The sequence below is a fragment of the Monodon monoceros genome, unplaced genomic scaffold, assembly GCF_005190385.1.
Source record: "Monodon monoceros isolate NGI ecotype Baffin Bay Population unplaced genomic scaffold, NGI_Narwhal_1 Super_Scaffold_22, whole genome shotgun sequence".
NCBI classification, from domain to species: Eukaryota; Metazoa; Chordata; class Mammalia; order Artiodactyla; family Monodontidae; genus Monodon; species Monodon monoceros.
Window position 1 is genome coordinate 110,991,815 of NW_021703779.1, and position 15,169 is coordinate 111,006,983.

At 43.1% G+C, this 15,169-nt stretch overlaps 1 protein-coding gene across 2 annotated transcripts in view; it reads right to left on the reverse strand.

Annotated features, from left to right (window-relative positions):
- Positions 1-15,169, reverse strand: part of HS6ST2 (heparan sulfate 6-O-sulfotransferase 2) — a 293,144-nt gene that overhangs the window by 31,673 nt on the left and 246,302 nt on the right. Inside the window, exon 5 of one of the 2 annotated variants that reach the window (XM_029240829.1) lies at positions 8,996-9,082. The exons of the other annotated variant lie outside the window; for it this stretch is intronic. Coding sequence (XP_029096662.1) covers positions 8,996-9,082 — 87 coding nt within the window. The remainder of the gene's footprint in view (positions 1-8,995; positions 9,083-15,169) is intronic. 2 annotated transcript variants of the gene reach the window in all.

Sequence of the window (15,169 nt, forward strand, 5' to 3'; positions counted from 1 at the left end):
GTATCCCTCCACGAGAATGGGCATGAGGGTAAGGAATTTTGTCTGTTTTTTTCTTTGCTGTGTCTCCAGAGCCTACAATAGTACCTGGTATCTCATAAGCAATCAATAAAAGTTTTGAATGAATGAATAATTTAATCCTCAAGAAAATCCTATGAAGCAGACACTATTAGTATCCCCTTTTTACATGTGAAGAAGGTGATGCACAGAGAGATAAAGAAACTTACCCAGGGAAGGGTTGGGATTTTAAAGCAATGACTTGGCTCCAGAGTTTGCCATCTTAACCACTATACCACACTGTTTCTTTTAAAGAACTCATGGAGGGAGAGAGGGGGGAGAGGGGTGAGGGGAGAAGGGAGAGAAAAGAGAGGGAGAAGATACGAATGAGAATAAAGGGAAGAGTGTATGTTATTCTATTTTTCATTTTGTTTTTTGCTTTTTGTTTTCCTCCTCCTCCCCAGGATAGTATCTTTTTCTCTGATGAAATTTCTGTGCAGTACTTTGGGAATCTAGCTTTGACCTTTTGATAAAGGCAGTGATCATTCATTTGTCCCCAAAATATCATCTTTGGAGGACACTTCCATTGTCCAACTATCACTCCGTTGTTTTTATGTGTCTTTTTTACAAAGCTAAACAGGTAGGAATTATTTACACACCAAATAACTCATAGCTATTCAATACCATACTAGAGGTTCTAGCCAGTGCAATAAGGCAAGGAAAACAGGCATCCATATTGGAAAAGAAGAATTAAACTGTCTTTACTCACAGGTGATATAATTGTCTATGTAGAAAATCCAATGGAATCTTCAAAAAAGCTCCTCCTGGAACTAATATGTGAGCTTAGCAAGTTTGTAAATATAAGACTGGTATACAAATATCAATTGTACTTCTATATCCTAGAAATCATACTAAGTGAAGTAAGTCAGACAGAGAAGAGCAAATATCATATGATATCGCTTATATGTGGAATCTAAAAAAAATTAATACAAATGAACTTATTTACAAAACAGAAACAGACTTACAGACATAGAAAACAAACTTATGGCTACCAAAGGGGAAAGGGGGGGGGATAAATTGGGAGTTTGGGATTGACATATACACACTACTATACATAAAATAGATAACCAACAAGGACCTACTGTAAAGCACAGAGAACTATATTCAACATCTTGTAATAACCTATAATGGAAAAGAATCTGAAAAAGAATAGATACTTATATATGTACAACTGAATCACCTTGCTGTACACCTGAAACTAATACAACATTGTAAATCAACTATAATCCAATATAAAATAAAAATTTTATAAAAATAATGGAAACTTGGGGGAAAACAATTAGAAGTTAAAATAAAAGGATACTATTTGCCATAGCATCCAAAGTATGAAATAGTTAGGGATACATCTGAAAAAGTTAGGAAAAACATGTACACTGAAAGCTACAAAACACTGCTAAGTGAAATTAAAGATCTCAATAAATTGAAAGATACACTGTCTTCATAGCTTTTAAGACTGAGTGTTGTTAAGATGTCAGTTTTTCCCAAATTTGATATATAGATTCAACACAATCCCTGCCAAAATCCCAGCAGTTTTTTTTTCTTTTTCTGGAAATTTACAGGCTGATTCTAAAATGCGTATGGAAATTCAAAGGACCTAGACTATCCAAAACAACTTTGAAAAGGAAGAATGAAGTTGGGAGACTCACACCATCTGATTTCAAAACTTATTATAAAGCTAGAGTAATCAAGACAGTGCAGAACTGGCATAGGGATAAAATATTGATCAATTAAGAATCTAGAAATATATATATATATAAAATTGATTTTTGATTTTCAACAAATGTGCTAAGGTAGTTCAATGGAGAAAAGATATTTTCCTTAAGAAGTGGTACTGGAACAACTAGATATCCATATGTGAAACAAAACAAAACTTTGATCTCTACCCTGCACCATATGCAAAACTTAACTCAAATTGGAAAACTGCCCTAAATGTAAAACCAAAACTACAAAACATCTAAAAGAAAACATAGGTGAAAACCTTTGCAACTTTGGGTTAGGGAAAGACTTCTTAGATATGCTACCAAAAGCATAATCCAGAAAAGAAAAAAATGATAAACTGGATTTCAACAAATTAAAAATTTCTACTCTACATTTAAATGCTTCTACACTCCAGATTTTTAGTCAGTGTTGGATTCATAGTAATTATCTGGATAGCACAATAGTTTTGCCCTGTGTTCCCATCCTCTTTTTTTAAAATTAATTAATTTATCTATTTATTTTTGGCTGCGTTGTGTCTTCATTGCTGCGCGTGGGCTTTCTCTAGTGGCGGCGAGCGGGGGCTACTCTTCCTTGCGGTGCGTGGGCTTCTCATTGTGGTGGCTTCTCTTGTTCCGGAGCATGGGCTCTAGGCACGCAGGCTTCAGTAGTTGTGGCACGCGGGCTCAGTAGTTGTGGCTCGCGGGCTCTCTAGAGCGCAGGCTCAGTAGTTGTGGCGCATGGGCTTAGTTGCTCCGCGGCATGTGGGATCTTCCCGGACCAGAGATCGAACCCGTGTCCCCTACATTGGCAGGCGGAGTCTCAACAACTGCGTCACCAGGGAGGTCCCCCCATACTCTCTTAGTACTGCAAACCATAGTGGGCCATGTTTCACTGGTTATTTGTCTGAAAAACAACATGTTTGGCCTGGAGGCATTAGAAGATGCCATTGATTTAGCCTCTGTAATTCCTTCAGCTCAGAAAGAGCTAGGCTGAAAGCTAAAAATATTGGGGTATAAAGGCAAGATGGAGCATTGATAGATAGTTGGATGGGGAAGGAGGGAGGAAAGGAAGGAGGAAGGGAGAAAGAGAGGGAGTTCTAGACGGAGAGAGACACGGACTGCAATAGGGAGACAGAGACGGAGAGAGATGTGTTACTCAGAGGAAAACGGAGGAATCCTATTTAACATCCCTCTTCTTTGCATTCCTAGGCCTTCTCAGGTGAGAGAGGAGTAGAATTCCAGCCAGCACCTGGGAAGTGGACGCAGCCCTGAGGTCCCCTGGAGCAATGCCAATGAGAGTTCTCAACCATGTATGTCACAGAGGAGAAAGGAGTTATTGAGGACCCCTGCTCTAGAGAGCAGCATGTTGAGTCTGTGATTTTGTGCAGCAGGTGAGAAGGGAGAAGAATGACACCTGCCTCCTAAGGCTCCATTAGCACAACACCCTTCTTGACTAAGCTGGAGAACCAGGGTCAGCATGGACAGTCAGATATTTAGGGGGATTTATGATGTTACTGAGTATACTCTACATCCTAACCATCACAGAGATGCACGTGTACCCCCTAGGGAATATTTCCATAACTGGACTGTTTCTTCCTGGATCTTCCAGTAATTTCTTGTCTCAATCTGTGGGCATTGTTTATGTATTGCCAGTGGTGCTGGGGCGTCTGCTTCCCCATTTCTGGAGCTGGCAAAGCAGATAACCAGAGCTCTGATTTGCTCAGGATCATGCTGGCCAGGTCACACTGTCCAGCTGCAGTATGTTGGCAGCAGAGGCAAGCATAATCACTAGTTGACATTTATTAAGCACTTGCCATGTGCCAGGCACTAGAAGAGTCTTACTTGGATTTTATTTTATCCTCACAACAGCCCAATGAGGTAGGTACTAAGCTAATCAGTGATAGAGCCAGGATTCACATCCAGGTCTATCTGACTCCAAAGCTGATGTCCTTTCAAATACACACAAGGCTGCATGATTAATTTATTTAAAGAGGTCTTTGAACAGCCCCATCTACAGTTGGTTAGCACTAGGTGAAACCTCAAAATATGCCAAGCCTATGTGTTATTTACCCCTTGTTATTAAAAGTCCTTTTCAAATGTCTTACGTTACTTTCCTGCCTAATTAATGAGTATACTTTCTGGGGTAGATTTGACATTTTTGTTGTGACCAAAAGTCTCGCACTATCCTGGCTGGCGAATATTGGAGGGAAAAGGCAATTCGGCTATAAATGTACTGATTCTCGGGCACACTCCACTCCAAGTTGTTCTTAGGAATACATTCTGACATTGGCTTATGTTTTTGTCATTTGCTTTTTTCTACAAAGGAGCAACAGCAGAGATGGAGGGGGAGGGAGGGAGGGCGTGGAGAGAGAGAGAGAGAGAGAGAAGAGAGAGAGTGTTTGGGGCTTTGGTTTTTCACAAGCTTTTGTGATATTAGACTTAGTCTAATAGCTAAACTAAGGCACTATTGACATCATCATCACATCAAACTACAGCGCTTATTTGAAAAGTTCAGTACTTGACCATTTGATTGCTATGCTCATACAGCATACCACCATTGTGAAGTGAAAATACACACACACACACACACACACACACACACACACACACACACACGCTCTTTCATACACAGAGGCAAAACTAGGGGTTTTAGTGGTAGTCACAGCCTACTATCTTAGAAGAAATACATGGCTCTCAATGAGAGGAAATGACATAATCATGAGATCATAGTACACAGGACATGGACTCCAGTGATGCACATGTAAACAACTCAATCTGAACATAAAACTGCACCACACTGAATCCACACAGAACAAGCAAGACTTCACCTCTTCTCTCTAAAGCAGGAAAGTTTTCCGTTTGGGTCCTGCCAACCAAAACCAAAGGACTGTTGGTGTGTTTAGTTGATTTATGAAGCTATGTGCTCCTGACTCTGCTCATCTAGAGACTGCTGAAAAGATAAACAGGCCTGTCCGTTATGAGACAATTTTGGCAAAAACAGCTTGGAATCAGTCTTCCTGTGGCATCTGCTACCAGGGTCGGCTCTGGGTAGAAGTGTAAAGTGAGTAAGAATTGACTTGACCATCTCATATCCCCCTTCTGTACTCCTTTTTCTCCATTTTAGCATCCCCTCCCCAGCTTAATTCATTTAAGCCAATATTTATGGAACTGAACTCAACATTTATGGTATCGTCTACCAGGCACTGTGCTTGGGTGCTCTGCCCTGGTCCTGCAATATTCCTGGCCTTCACCAGTATTTGAACATTGAACTTAGTCTTTGTCTTTCCATAGCCTGAGCCTATGTGAAAAACACCTCAGGCTGAGAGGATTGATTCATTTCCAGCCTCATCTGCAACTGCCTGCAATCTAATTTTTAAATTGATGCCTCTGAATGTTATACACACACACACACACACACACACACACACACACACACACCCTCAGCCTTGGTTGTCTGGTTTGAAGGAGAACAGCTATAGTGATCTACGAGTTCTCTTTATTGCTTTCTTGATGAAAGGGTGTGTTAAAGGCTCGAGATAGCTCAACAGTAATATTGAGAAAGGGTAACTGTCCAAACACAACCAAAATGATGTTATTTTCGAGAAAAAGTGAAGTGTTTGAAAAGTACATGCTGTTTCCCTTCATCATCACTACCCCTACATTTTTTTTAAGTGGAATGATTCCAATTTCTCCCCAAGGGCTCCATTTTCACAGAGGCTAACAGAACCTACCCACACAGGTATGGTAACGTAAAAAGGGCACAGCACTCAGCTGGACATCCTGAGACCAGGCTCCAAGCCTTGTGTGGTGCAATTGGCCGAAGTGTCTTGCTATCTGGGAGCAGAACTGCAGCACACATTGCCGTAGAAAGAGCACAGGACAAGTATTAGAAAACCAGGATTCTAGGCTGACCTCTGCTATGAACTAGACGCGTGACTCTGGGAAAGTGACTGACCCTTCTTGAGTCCTTATCAGGTCAGCAAAAGTGTTGGTCTCATGTGACGTGTGAACACGTTCAGGTACAAAAAGAAAATCTGTAATGGCTCCTTGTGGCTACCATGTATGCTCAGTCTTGACAGTTTAAGTGCTTGCTGGGAATAACCCAATGGATCAGCAAAAGGATTGACTGTGGCTTGATGTGTCAGACAGAATAACAGATTCACATTATCGAAGGGAACCAAATTAAATATGGTGGCCTGGTCTGGCTGGTCTCTGATTAACCTCTGCCAAACCTATGCTTCCTGATCTCAGTGGTATGGCTCTGCACTGCTTTTTTTCCCTGTCCTGTCAATTTGGCTCATCGTTAGCATAGAAGAAACTGCATGTACCTCCCTGAAAGTCACTGCCAGGGTAGTCTGGCTCTGCTGCTCAGACATATCCCATTCCATCTGTTCCTCCCTGAAACAGAGGGCTGGTACCCAGCTTCAGATCAACAGCCCCCCGTGACTGCTCACTGTAAACACCGTGTTGCCATCCTCTGTCCTCTATGAAGACTGAGTTCCTTGAGGGCACCTATTGTATCTTGCATTTGTCTCTGTGGCCCAGGGTCTAGCACAAGCGCACAAAGTCAAAGCTCGATAGATTTTACTGATTGTTATTACTATTATTGGTGCTAAAGAAGGGTTTTACCAAAACTGTTCATTGGGACACCCCATGTAGGCACACAATATCCTCTCCAAGCCTCAATTTCCTCGTGTATCAAATGGAAGTAATAATAGTGCCTACTTCCTGAGCTTTTGGTGGGTGAGAATTAATGACACGAATTGTATCAAGCGCTCGGGGACAGAGGTTGGCCCATAGCACTCACTCAACACATACTAGTTGTTACTATTTTTAGTCATGAGGTATATTTGAGGCAGCTTGACTTGTCTTCAAAAACAGAGGAGGCCAGTTTCTTTCCAGAGAAGAAAAGACACCTTCTGTCTCCCAGCCTGTATCTGGCCTCAAAATAACAGAGGAATTCTTAAAAACTGCTATCCCCCTGTCATGAGGTCAAATAACATGAGAAAACCCAGCAGGACAGCACCCACCCTGGATGCTGTCCACTGTGAAAGGCACCACGGGGAAAATCCCAGGGAGCAGAAGCCCACCTAGCTCCCCGCCTCCCCACACACACTCCCAAACCCAGAAGTAACCACTCTCTCTGAAGTATAACAACACACGTGCCTAGACATTGATAGACACTGTTCTAGAGAGTGTGGGAAAATGCCCCCCCCCCCGGATAGTCTCACCATATTCATGGAAGGTCAGTACTGCTGCTGTTGACCAAAATATCCTGAGGAGAAAATGTGCAGAAAAGAGTTTAAAAAAAAAACCCAACAACTTCCCGCCAACTGTTGGGAGATAAGAGAAAGGGAACCTGAAACATATCCTTGAAGAGAACACTGGCTATTGGAGAACTTTTTAATCTTCATTAATAATCCCCGAAAAGAAAGAAAAATTGTAAAGAACCAGCGCAGTCTGTGAGTCACGTACATGGCAGATAAAAGACACCTAGCTCAGAACGTGCGGGAAGGGAGGCCCTCACCATGGCAGAAGTTTGGGAGGTGTCCAAATCCAGCAAGTGGGATATAAGATCATGTTTATCTACTTAAGAATGTATTTATGCAGGCCTCCTACTGTTAACAAGCCGGGTATGGTATTAGCTATGCGTTCTTTATGTCATCTGAACTCCGATTCTACCGACTGCTCCACGGGGACTCTTCATTCACAAGGTAAGAGTCTGGGTTCCCGCAAAGCCAAAAGAAACAAAACAATGCTCCTTTCAAAGTGCAACAGCAATCACAAACATCCTTAATTATACATGAGGGTCTAATAAACGGAGACTGTGCCCTGCAGTTGTCAGCAGGACAGGTGTGTACAAGATACCCAGACCAGGGCCTGCCGTTTCTGCAAGCATGGAGCTCAAAGAGATTCTCCAAGGCTATCTCTGTTAACCGCGGGCGCATGCTGACGATGAATTGGGACTAATTTGGAAACATTCAGCTGCTTGGGAACGTGTGTATCAATTCCCTTCCTTCATAATTTATTCAGCATTTTGATTGTGGTGCTCAGCAATAAATAACTGAAACGAGTTCTAACTGCTCTGAGATTTCGTCTTCTGTCTTCACCACTGCTTTTGATATTCTCCAAGATAGCCCACATTCAACTTTATATGCAAACCTGAAATGGTATTCAGGAGGAGAAGGGAGAAAAAAAAGGGAGCCAATAGCTCTTTCACTTTGGGAGTTGAAAATAAGATCATATTCAAAGTGCAGCATTTATGGTCCAATGCTGAATACATAAAATATATGACCGTTACAAATTCACCTTTCATGGCAAAGCCATGCTCTTGTAGTGATATATCTTATTGCTAGATTAGAGCTTTTAGCATGATGAAGGCATCTTTCATCTTCTCCTAGATGCAGGCTGGGTTCTCCTTTGGGGTTGTATTTCTGCCCGTCACAATGCCCCACAGCCCTGAGACAGAGGGCTTACAAGAGGACCTGAGTCATTCACCAAAGGGCTGAAGCCACTTCAAAGGGGGAGCGACTAATTGGAGGTATGCCATCTGCATGGGATCACACTGTTTCAGACTGCCATTCTCTGCTGAATCCAAAGGGAGAAGTCGGCCAATGTTGCTTCCTGGAATCAGCCCAAAGAGGTAAATCTAACATCACAAATATTCAGCCAATACAAGTTTTTGGCAATACCAAAAAGACAGTTTTGGGTTAGGTCATGGTACAGGTTAGTCGCTAGGAAAAGAATACACATATCATGTACATCAGTGACATGGTTACAATGCAAATGTAATTAAACCAGGATAGTTATGGAATGGCTTTCCAGATTCTTCTAAATCCACCCCAAATCTTAGTGTATGGATCAAAGACAGATTTTCATGGATTTTGCAAATCAGAAAACGATTGATCAGTGCCGCTGCTTCTTCTTTCTTCAACTTTTGAGACTCATAGTCCAAATCTTGCATTGCTATAAGTCCTTACCCATCGCAATCAGCCCTAAAAGCTATCTTTCCAAAGCCATCTCTTGACTTCCCCCTCCCTCTCCTCCCCTTCTTTAGTTCTTCATGCACCCAATATTCCTGACACATTCCTTACTCATTTAAATTCCCCAGTGACTAGCCCAAAGCAAAGCACACAGAAGGCATTCTGCAAATCTTTGAATGAATATGAATGAATGACAAAATGAGGACAGTACATGGCTTGGTGACAGCCTATGTTGGATGCACAGGGGCACTTTTCACTTACTTCCCGTTCTTAGATGTGTTCCGGGACTTTGTGGATGACGGAGAGTTGGCGCCTGGATTAGTGTTTGGAGAACCCCGTCTATCCTTACTACACTCACAGAAAGAATAGAAAAATATATACAACAATGACCACAGAGACAAAAAGAAATTAGTTATTTCATTTAAAGACTTTCAAGGCGTCTCTCTTTCAATATCTTAATCTCTCTCTTCTCCCCCCCACGCCCCCCCGTGTGTGTGTGTGTGTGTGTGCGCGTGTGTGTGCATGCGTGTGTCTCTCTCGCCTGTCAAAATAAAGCGTGATCTTATCCAGTGCTGTCCTTCAAAGGTACAGAGAGTGGGAACCATTGGTCAAGTTCAAAGAAAGCTATTCTTTTGGCATTCAAAGCTTGAGCTGGTGGATGCCATTAATGACAGTGCCACAGCCCAGGCCTCAAGAGAGGCTCTGGCCAAAAAAATTAACTAGTCTTTAACATAAAATCCTTTATTTCCTGTCTCTGGGCTCTCTGTACTTCAAGTTCAGTTCTGAAGCTGCTGACTTGTTGTGAAGTTGTGGATGCCAAATGACTTCTAAAAGTCTTTGGGAGATACTATCAGATAAATTAATAATTTTCACTCATAATGTTAACATGGGAAGGCCGTGAATTCAGATATTCTTTCAGGTGAAGCACCACCTGCTTCATGAGTAATTGAATTTAGATCTCCACCTTCAATAACTCCACAGCTTATGTCAAACCTTGGAAACAATTACGAAATAAATCACTAGGAAGGTCTGCTTAATCTCTTCAGGTTAATAAACGCAGACAAATTAATCACTTGAAGGTAAACAAAAAGGAATAATTGATTGGAGGCTTCTTGGTTACTTTATTCTATTTTCTTTATCAAACTATTTTTACCATTATCTTCAATTCAGCTGCTCTGCCTTGAAATTATTACTTTACTTCATCTCCAGATTTCCATGGAAACCAATTCAAAGCCTTTTTCCCCACTTGATGATGTGTGGAATTATTTATCCTGATTTCATCAGAAAGAATTTTTTTTTGTTACTAAGATCTACGTCAGCATAACCTTTTACAAAAAGTGAAGGTAAAGATGAAAAATGCATATCTTGGCTTTCAATGAGTATAATAGAGCCTTCCAAGGGCACAGAATATTGTCTCAGAGAATGTCAAAGACCTTTCCAGATATTTATGAATCTTTTAAGTACCTCAGGAATAGGTGCCTGCAAGCAGCTGTATTTAGATGTGGGGTGAGGTAGGGTGAGAGGGTGGGTCACAAAAGGTATTCTGCCTCACATCCATCAGCTTTAAGTGGCTATGTGGATGTGACTGGAACAAGAGATAATCATGGGTTCCTGGCGATTGCCAAGGCAATACAGATGTGTGTGAGCACAGGGCTAATCAGACAGATAGCGAAAGTTCCAGCAGGTAGGATTCAGTGTCCAGGAGGGCTCCAAAGCACTCCTTTGAAGTGGGAGTCACCAAGGTGAGCGCCAATCCTTCTGCTGGGGTGGGTGGCTCTGGAGAGAGTAGGCGCACAGTCTGTCTCCCAGGAGGTGTCAGAAGCCCGCTGAGACAAAGTGCTGAAGAACTCATGCAGCACTGCCCCTGCCCATCCACGCTGACTTCCTGGCAAAGAACTCCTTAACCATCCCTGGGACCATAGCAGCTACCATCCCCATTCAGAACCCCCCTCAGAAACGAAGTGATAACTGGACAAAAGACTGGAACTCAGAAGAATTCAAAAGTGTCTCTTCCAGAAGGCTGCTGCAGTCTCATGCAGAGGATGAAATACGCTGTGTGTTGCAAAATTCAAGCGGGTCTCAATTCCCTCACTTCCACATTCAGCTCACTGGCCACTGAGCCTTCCTCCTCCCACCCCCTCACTCAAACTGGAGGCAGTGGGAAACTTTGATGGAAGCCTTCTGAAACAAGGGATCTTTTGATCTTGCAGGCTGCTAGGTTCAGAATAGTAGGTGGTCACTCAACACCCTGTCTCCCGAGTCACTAAGTTCAGGCATCCACGTTCTTTTGAATAAAAGACACCCATTCCCACTGCTGTATTCCCAAGTCTGTGCCTTGCGAGCCAAGGGTCCTTTAAAATCTGCATGACAAGTGACCCTCTTTAAGCTCAATGCAGGGCACCGCAGGACATCCGGGAAAGCTGTCAGCTGGCCGTGGCGGCCTTATTAACAGCTGCTATGGAGGTGGGAGGAGGTGGTGGTCCTGGAGCAGTCTTCCTTTAAGTGATCGAAATAAGGACCCCCTCTGACCAAGTGCCAAATCCTTTAAGGGCAGATCTGAGTGGAATAAACACAAAACTTGCTCAGAGAAAAATCACAGACGGAAGGTACGGCACCAAGACTGGAGGTGAAAGTAATCAAGTAACTCAAAATGTTTGTTCCGTGCCAATAGCAGATCCACTGACAGTGGCAAAAGGTATCTGAAAGTGGGGGAGTGGCCAGCAGAATGGTGGCAGGCTTGGATCCTAGGAGTTTAATTCTGTAGATGTACTAAGGAACTGTTGTATAGAAAGGTTGGCCTAACACTGAGGGAAAAGAGCTCCCCCTCAAAGTTCCAGGCTGAGTACGTAAGTCTGGACAAGATGCTATGATTCTGAAACTTTGAGAAAGAGAGACCTCAAGTTTTCCAGAAGTGCTCCAAGAGAGAGAAAGAGAAAATCTTGCAACTGCAGACTGTCTGGGAGCCTCAGAGATCTGGAAAAACATGGGTCAATGATCCAAAGATTAAGATGCTGCCAAGGATGCTGACCACTGAAAGAAGCATGTGGCAGTCCCAGGGACTTACAGGAATAAGCCCTGCCTGCTTTTAGGATACCTGGATGATAACTTGGGGATATATGAGATTGGGGGGGGCTGCCTGGAATTAGAGCTAGTTTCCAACTTACACATCTGAAACAGGCGCACCCCAGTTGTCATTATCTTGTCTGTCTCTAGACCACTTGTCAGCCCTTTTGACTTTCATCTCCTCTTTGGGATATTAAAAGCTATGGCCTGAAATCCCAGGGGGCATGGATCCAGGCTTCTCCCACTCCTCAGGAGTAGCTATCTTTTTCCTGGGGTAAGATTCTTTCCTCTCTCCCTCCCAAGCCGGCCTCATCAAAGACCTATGGATACAATTCCAGGTGGGTTCCTGACAGGAAAATTTAATGAATGCCAGCACTCGCTCTGTCTGTTTGGTCGGCTGTCCATCAACATGTATTGTAAACCATTTTCCATCGGCTCCACAAATGTCTCCAACACCAGAAAAGTGAAAAATAAAATCCTGCAGTATTATGCACATTGTATCCAGGTGGGAAAACTGACTAACCCAACTCTTCAGCATTTTCAAAGTGTTTCTGATTGAATAATTTGATGCTGAAATGGCATCCAGGGTACTTAACCCAAAATGGCAATCAGATCCACTCCAATCTGGATTTTTCTCTTAGGTCAGAGAGGTACTTGAGGGAGAAGAACCTAGCAGTTTCAAACGCCCTCGACTCACTTTCTTGATGGGTGGCATACAGAAACTTCTGCATTTCCGGTAGTACTTCGTAAGCTCTTTTTGGAATTAATCCGTCTCAGACCCATGAGAAATAGTTGTGTTGCTCTAACTAAAACAGCACTGAAGTTTTAAAAATTAATTTTCAGGGCCCTAGGAATTTGAAATTGTATTTCGGAAGAGAGAGTTGGGCTATAATACTCATTGTCTACATATCTTTTTTTGGCACTTAGCATGTGGTGCCTGTAGTGTTGTTTATATTTTACTGTTTATCCATCTCTCCAACTAGCTCTTAAGAGGGTGCTCCAAAAAATATTTGTTGAACAAATAAATGAAAAAGCTGCATTTCGGCTCAGTGGAAAAGGAGTGCCAACTGTATCAATGTCTGGCACTGGTGGGAGAGAAGGAAGTGGTGACACACATGTCCCATATTTTCCACGCCTAAGGAAGAACGGTCTGGGAAAACTGGATTCCAGTTACTGATGGTTGATCATCACGTGGATCACAAAGAGGTGAGCTTAGAAAGGACTTGCTCGGATGGTTGGCTAGCGCCACGAATAACAACAGAAAGTCTGTTGCATTTGTATGGCTTTTAGTGTTTTTCCAGTGTGTGTTCTTGCAAGTGGTAACAGAGATGAAACCCAAGCTACTGTTAAGGGTTTACTTCAAGTCTCTCTGGGGAAATGGTAGCTACTCTTTGCTCCCTAGAAGTAACCCTTGGCTTCTTAGAGCTCCCAGGATAAGGAAATGTGCTTTACAAATATAGAGTCTAGCAGGCATAGAAGCTCATCTATCTCCTTCCCAAAAGGTGCTTGAGTGCCCTCTACAACATATCAACCCACCAAGTGGTTGTCTTTTGAAGCCTTTTAAATCATGATTGCTTCCCCATGAAAGCCTGCTTTTCTATTTTCTAAGAGGCTCACGTTGCTGAAGTATTTTTGCCCTTGTCCTGTTACTGAGCAAGACAGCTCTTCAAATATTGATTTCCTTTAATTAGAGCTGGTGAGGATTCTTCATTTCATTTTTCTGTCTTGCTAGGTTATGTCCTGAGTGGTTTTCTTTCTTGGTTCCAAACTTTTTCATTTTCTTCTACCCGAAGTGTCTAAAGTCGAGTCCATGTCTCTTTAAGCATCCTCTTCCCATGATCTATGATTTCTATTAACCATCAAGCAAAGAAAGTTCAGTTCACTAAGCTGTGCTTTCCTTTAGCTTCCTCCCCTAGGTTCCCTTTGCTTAACTGTGGGCAATGACTGAGGGTTTTTAGACAAGAGAAAATGCTCATCTTTATTGCTGTGAAGCCCATTGTGGCTAGTCTCTCAGAAACAACCTCAGGCATTCAAAGCATTTACTCAGGAATCTTGAGTTCTAATCCTGGCTGCCAGGGAGGCATGTGACTTCCTTCTGTCTTAGGATTCTCCTCTCTAAAGCAGAGGGCACTCAGCTGATCAGATAAACCATTCACACAGAAGCGCACAATTACTTTGTAATTGCAGAGCTCTTGGAAAAGGCAGCTGGGACACTCGCATTATCTTGGCCTCTCCCCTTCCATTAACTTTTCACTCTAACAACTCACCACAGGGGCACTGGGGACTGGAGCAATAAGCTTATTGATTATTGTTGCCCTTTTGCTCTCTTCACCTCTTGGCACATGCTGTTTCTGCCCAGGGAAGGCGGTCACATCCCTGAATGCCTCACTGGCATCAGGAAAGAACATGATCAGTTCCTAAATGATATTATTTTCTCACTTCGGCTGGCTATTCACTTAAGTCTTTACCAAGAGCTTGGATGTTGGCTACAGACTATCAGAGGCCACTGGAACTGTGTCTCACCACTATTGCATTCACATCTAGCCCTGGGTTCCTCCATCAGATAGGGGATTGAGAAGCCAAAAAAAAAAAATCATAGTTCTGGTATTGGATGGTTTAGGGTGATTGAGACCTGAAATATGACGGGAACCTGGACCAGAATAGTTGTTACGCGGGTGGAAAGAAGGAAACCACGCACGGCATAGCAAAAGGAAATGACTGAACTTGAGAACTGACTCCATCGGGAGAATGAGAATAAAGTCTACATGAGGGTGCCGAGAAGGTTTGGAAGCTGAATGACTGGGAAAACAGAGGTGCCAGTGAAAGAGACAGATTCGTTGAGAGGGGATCTGGACTAGAGGGGAAGATGATGGATTTGGCCAGGAGCATATCGAGTTGGGGTGTTGATGGACAGTGTCCAGCAGGCAATTAGAGAGATGGCACAGCAGCTCAAGAAGAAAGAGACAGGGTCAGATGTACAGTCATCGCTCCCAAGTGGGAGTCAAAGCTGTGAGATAAGCCGCAAAGCCTGATGGGACAGCAATCCATTGTGATTAACGAGCGGATGTTTGGGGCGGGGGACAGCCTGTACTGGAACCCGCTTTCTTCCACCCCAGTTTGTGATGATTTACAAGAGGGTTCCAAAGTCTTATAACCCAGGGGCTCAAGGGAAAGAGCCTGAGCCAGTTCACTTACTCGTATAGGGTTCAATGCTAAAGTTAATGAGGGAAAGTACAGGCCTCAAGCCTTTTTCGGTCCATAGGCTGCTACGGGTCTGTGCCCATAGGCTGCTTCTCCCCATCCTCTTAGCCCAGCCAGATTGCTTACAGGTCACAAGGCGAGCTGGTCACCAAGGGGAGTGGTGGGTGGCAA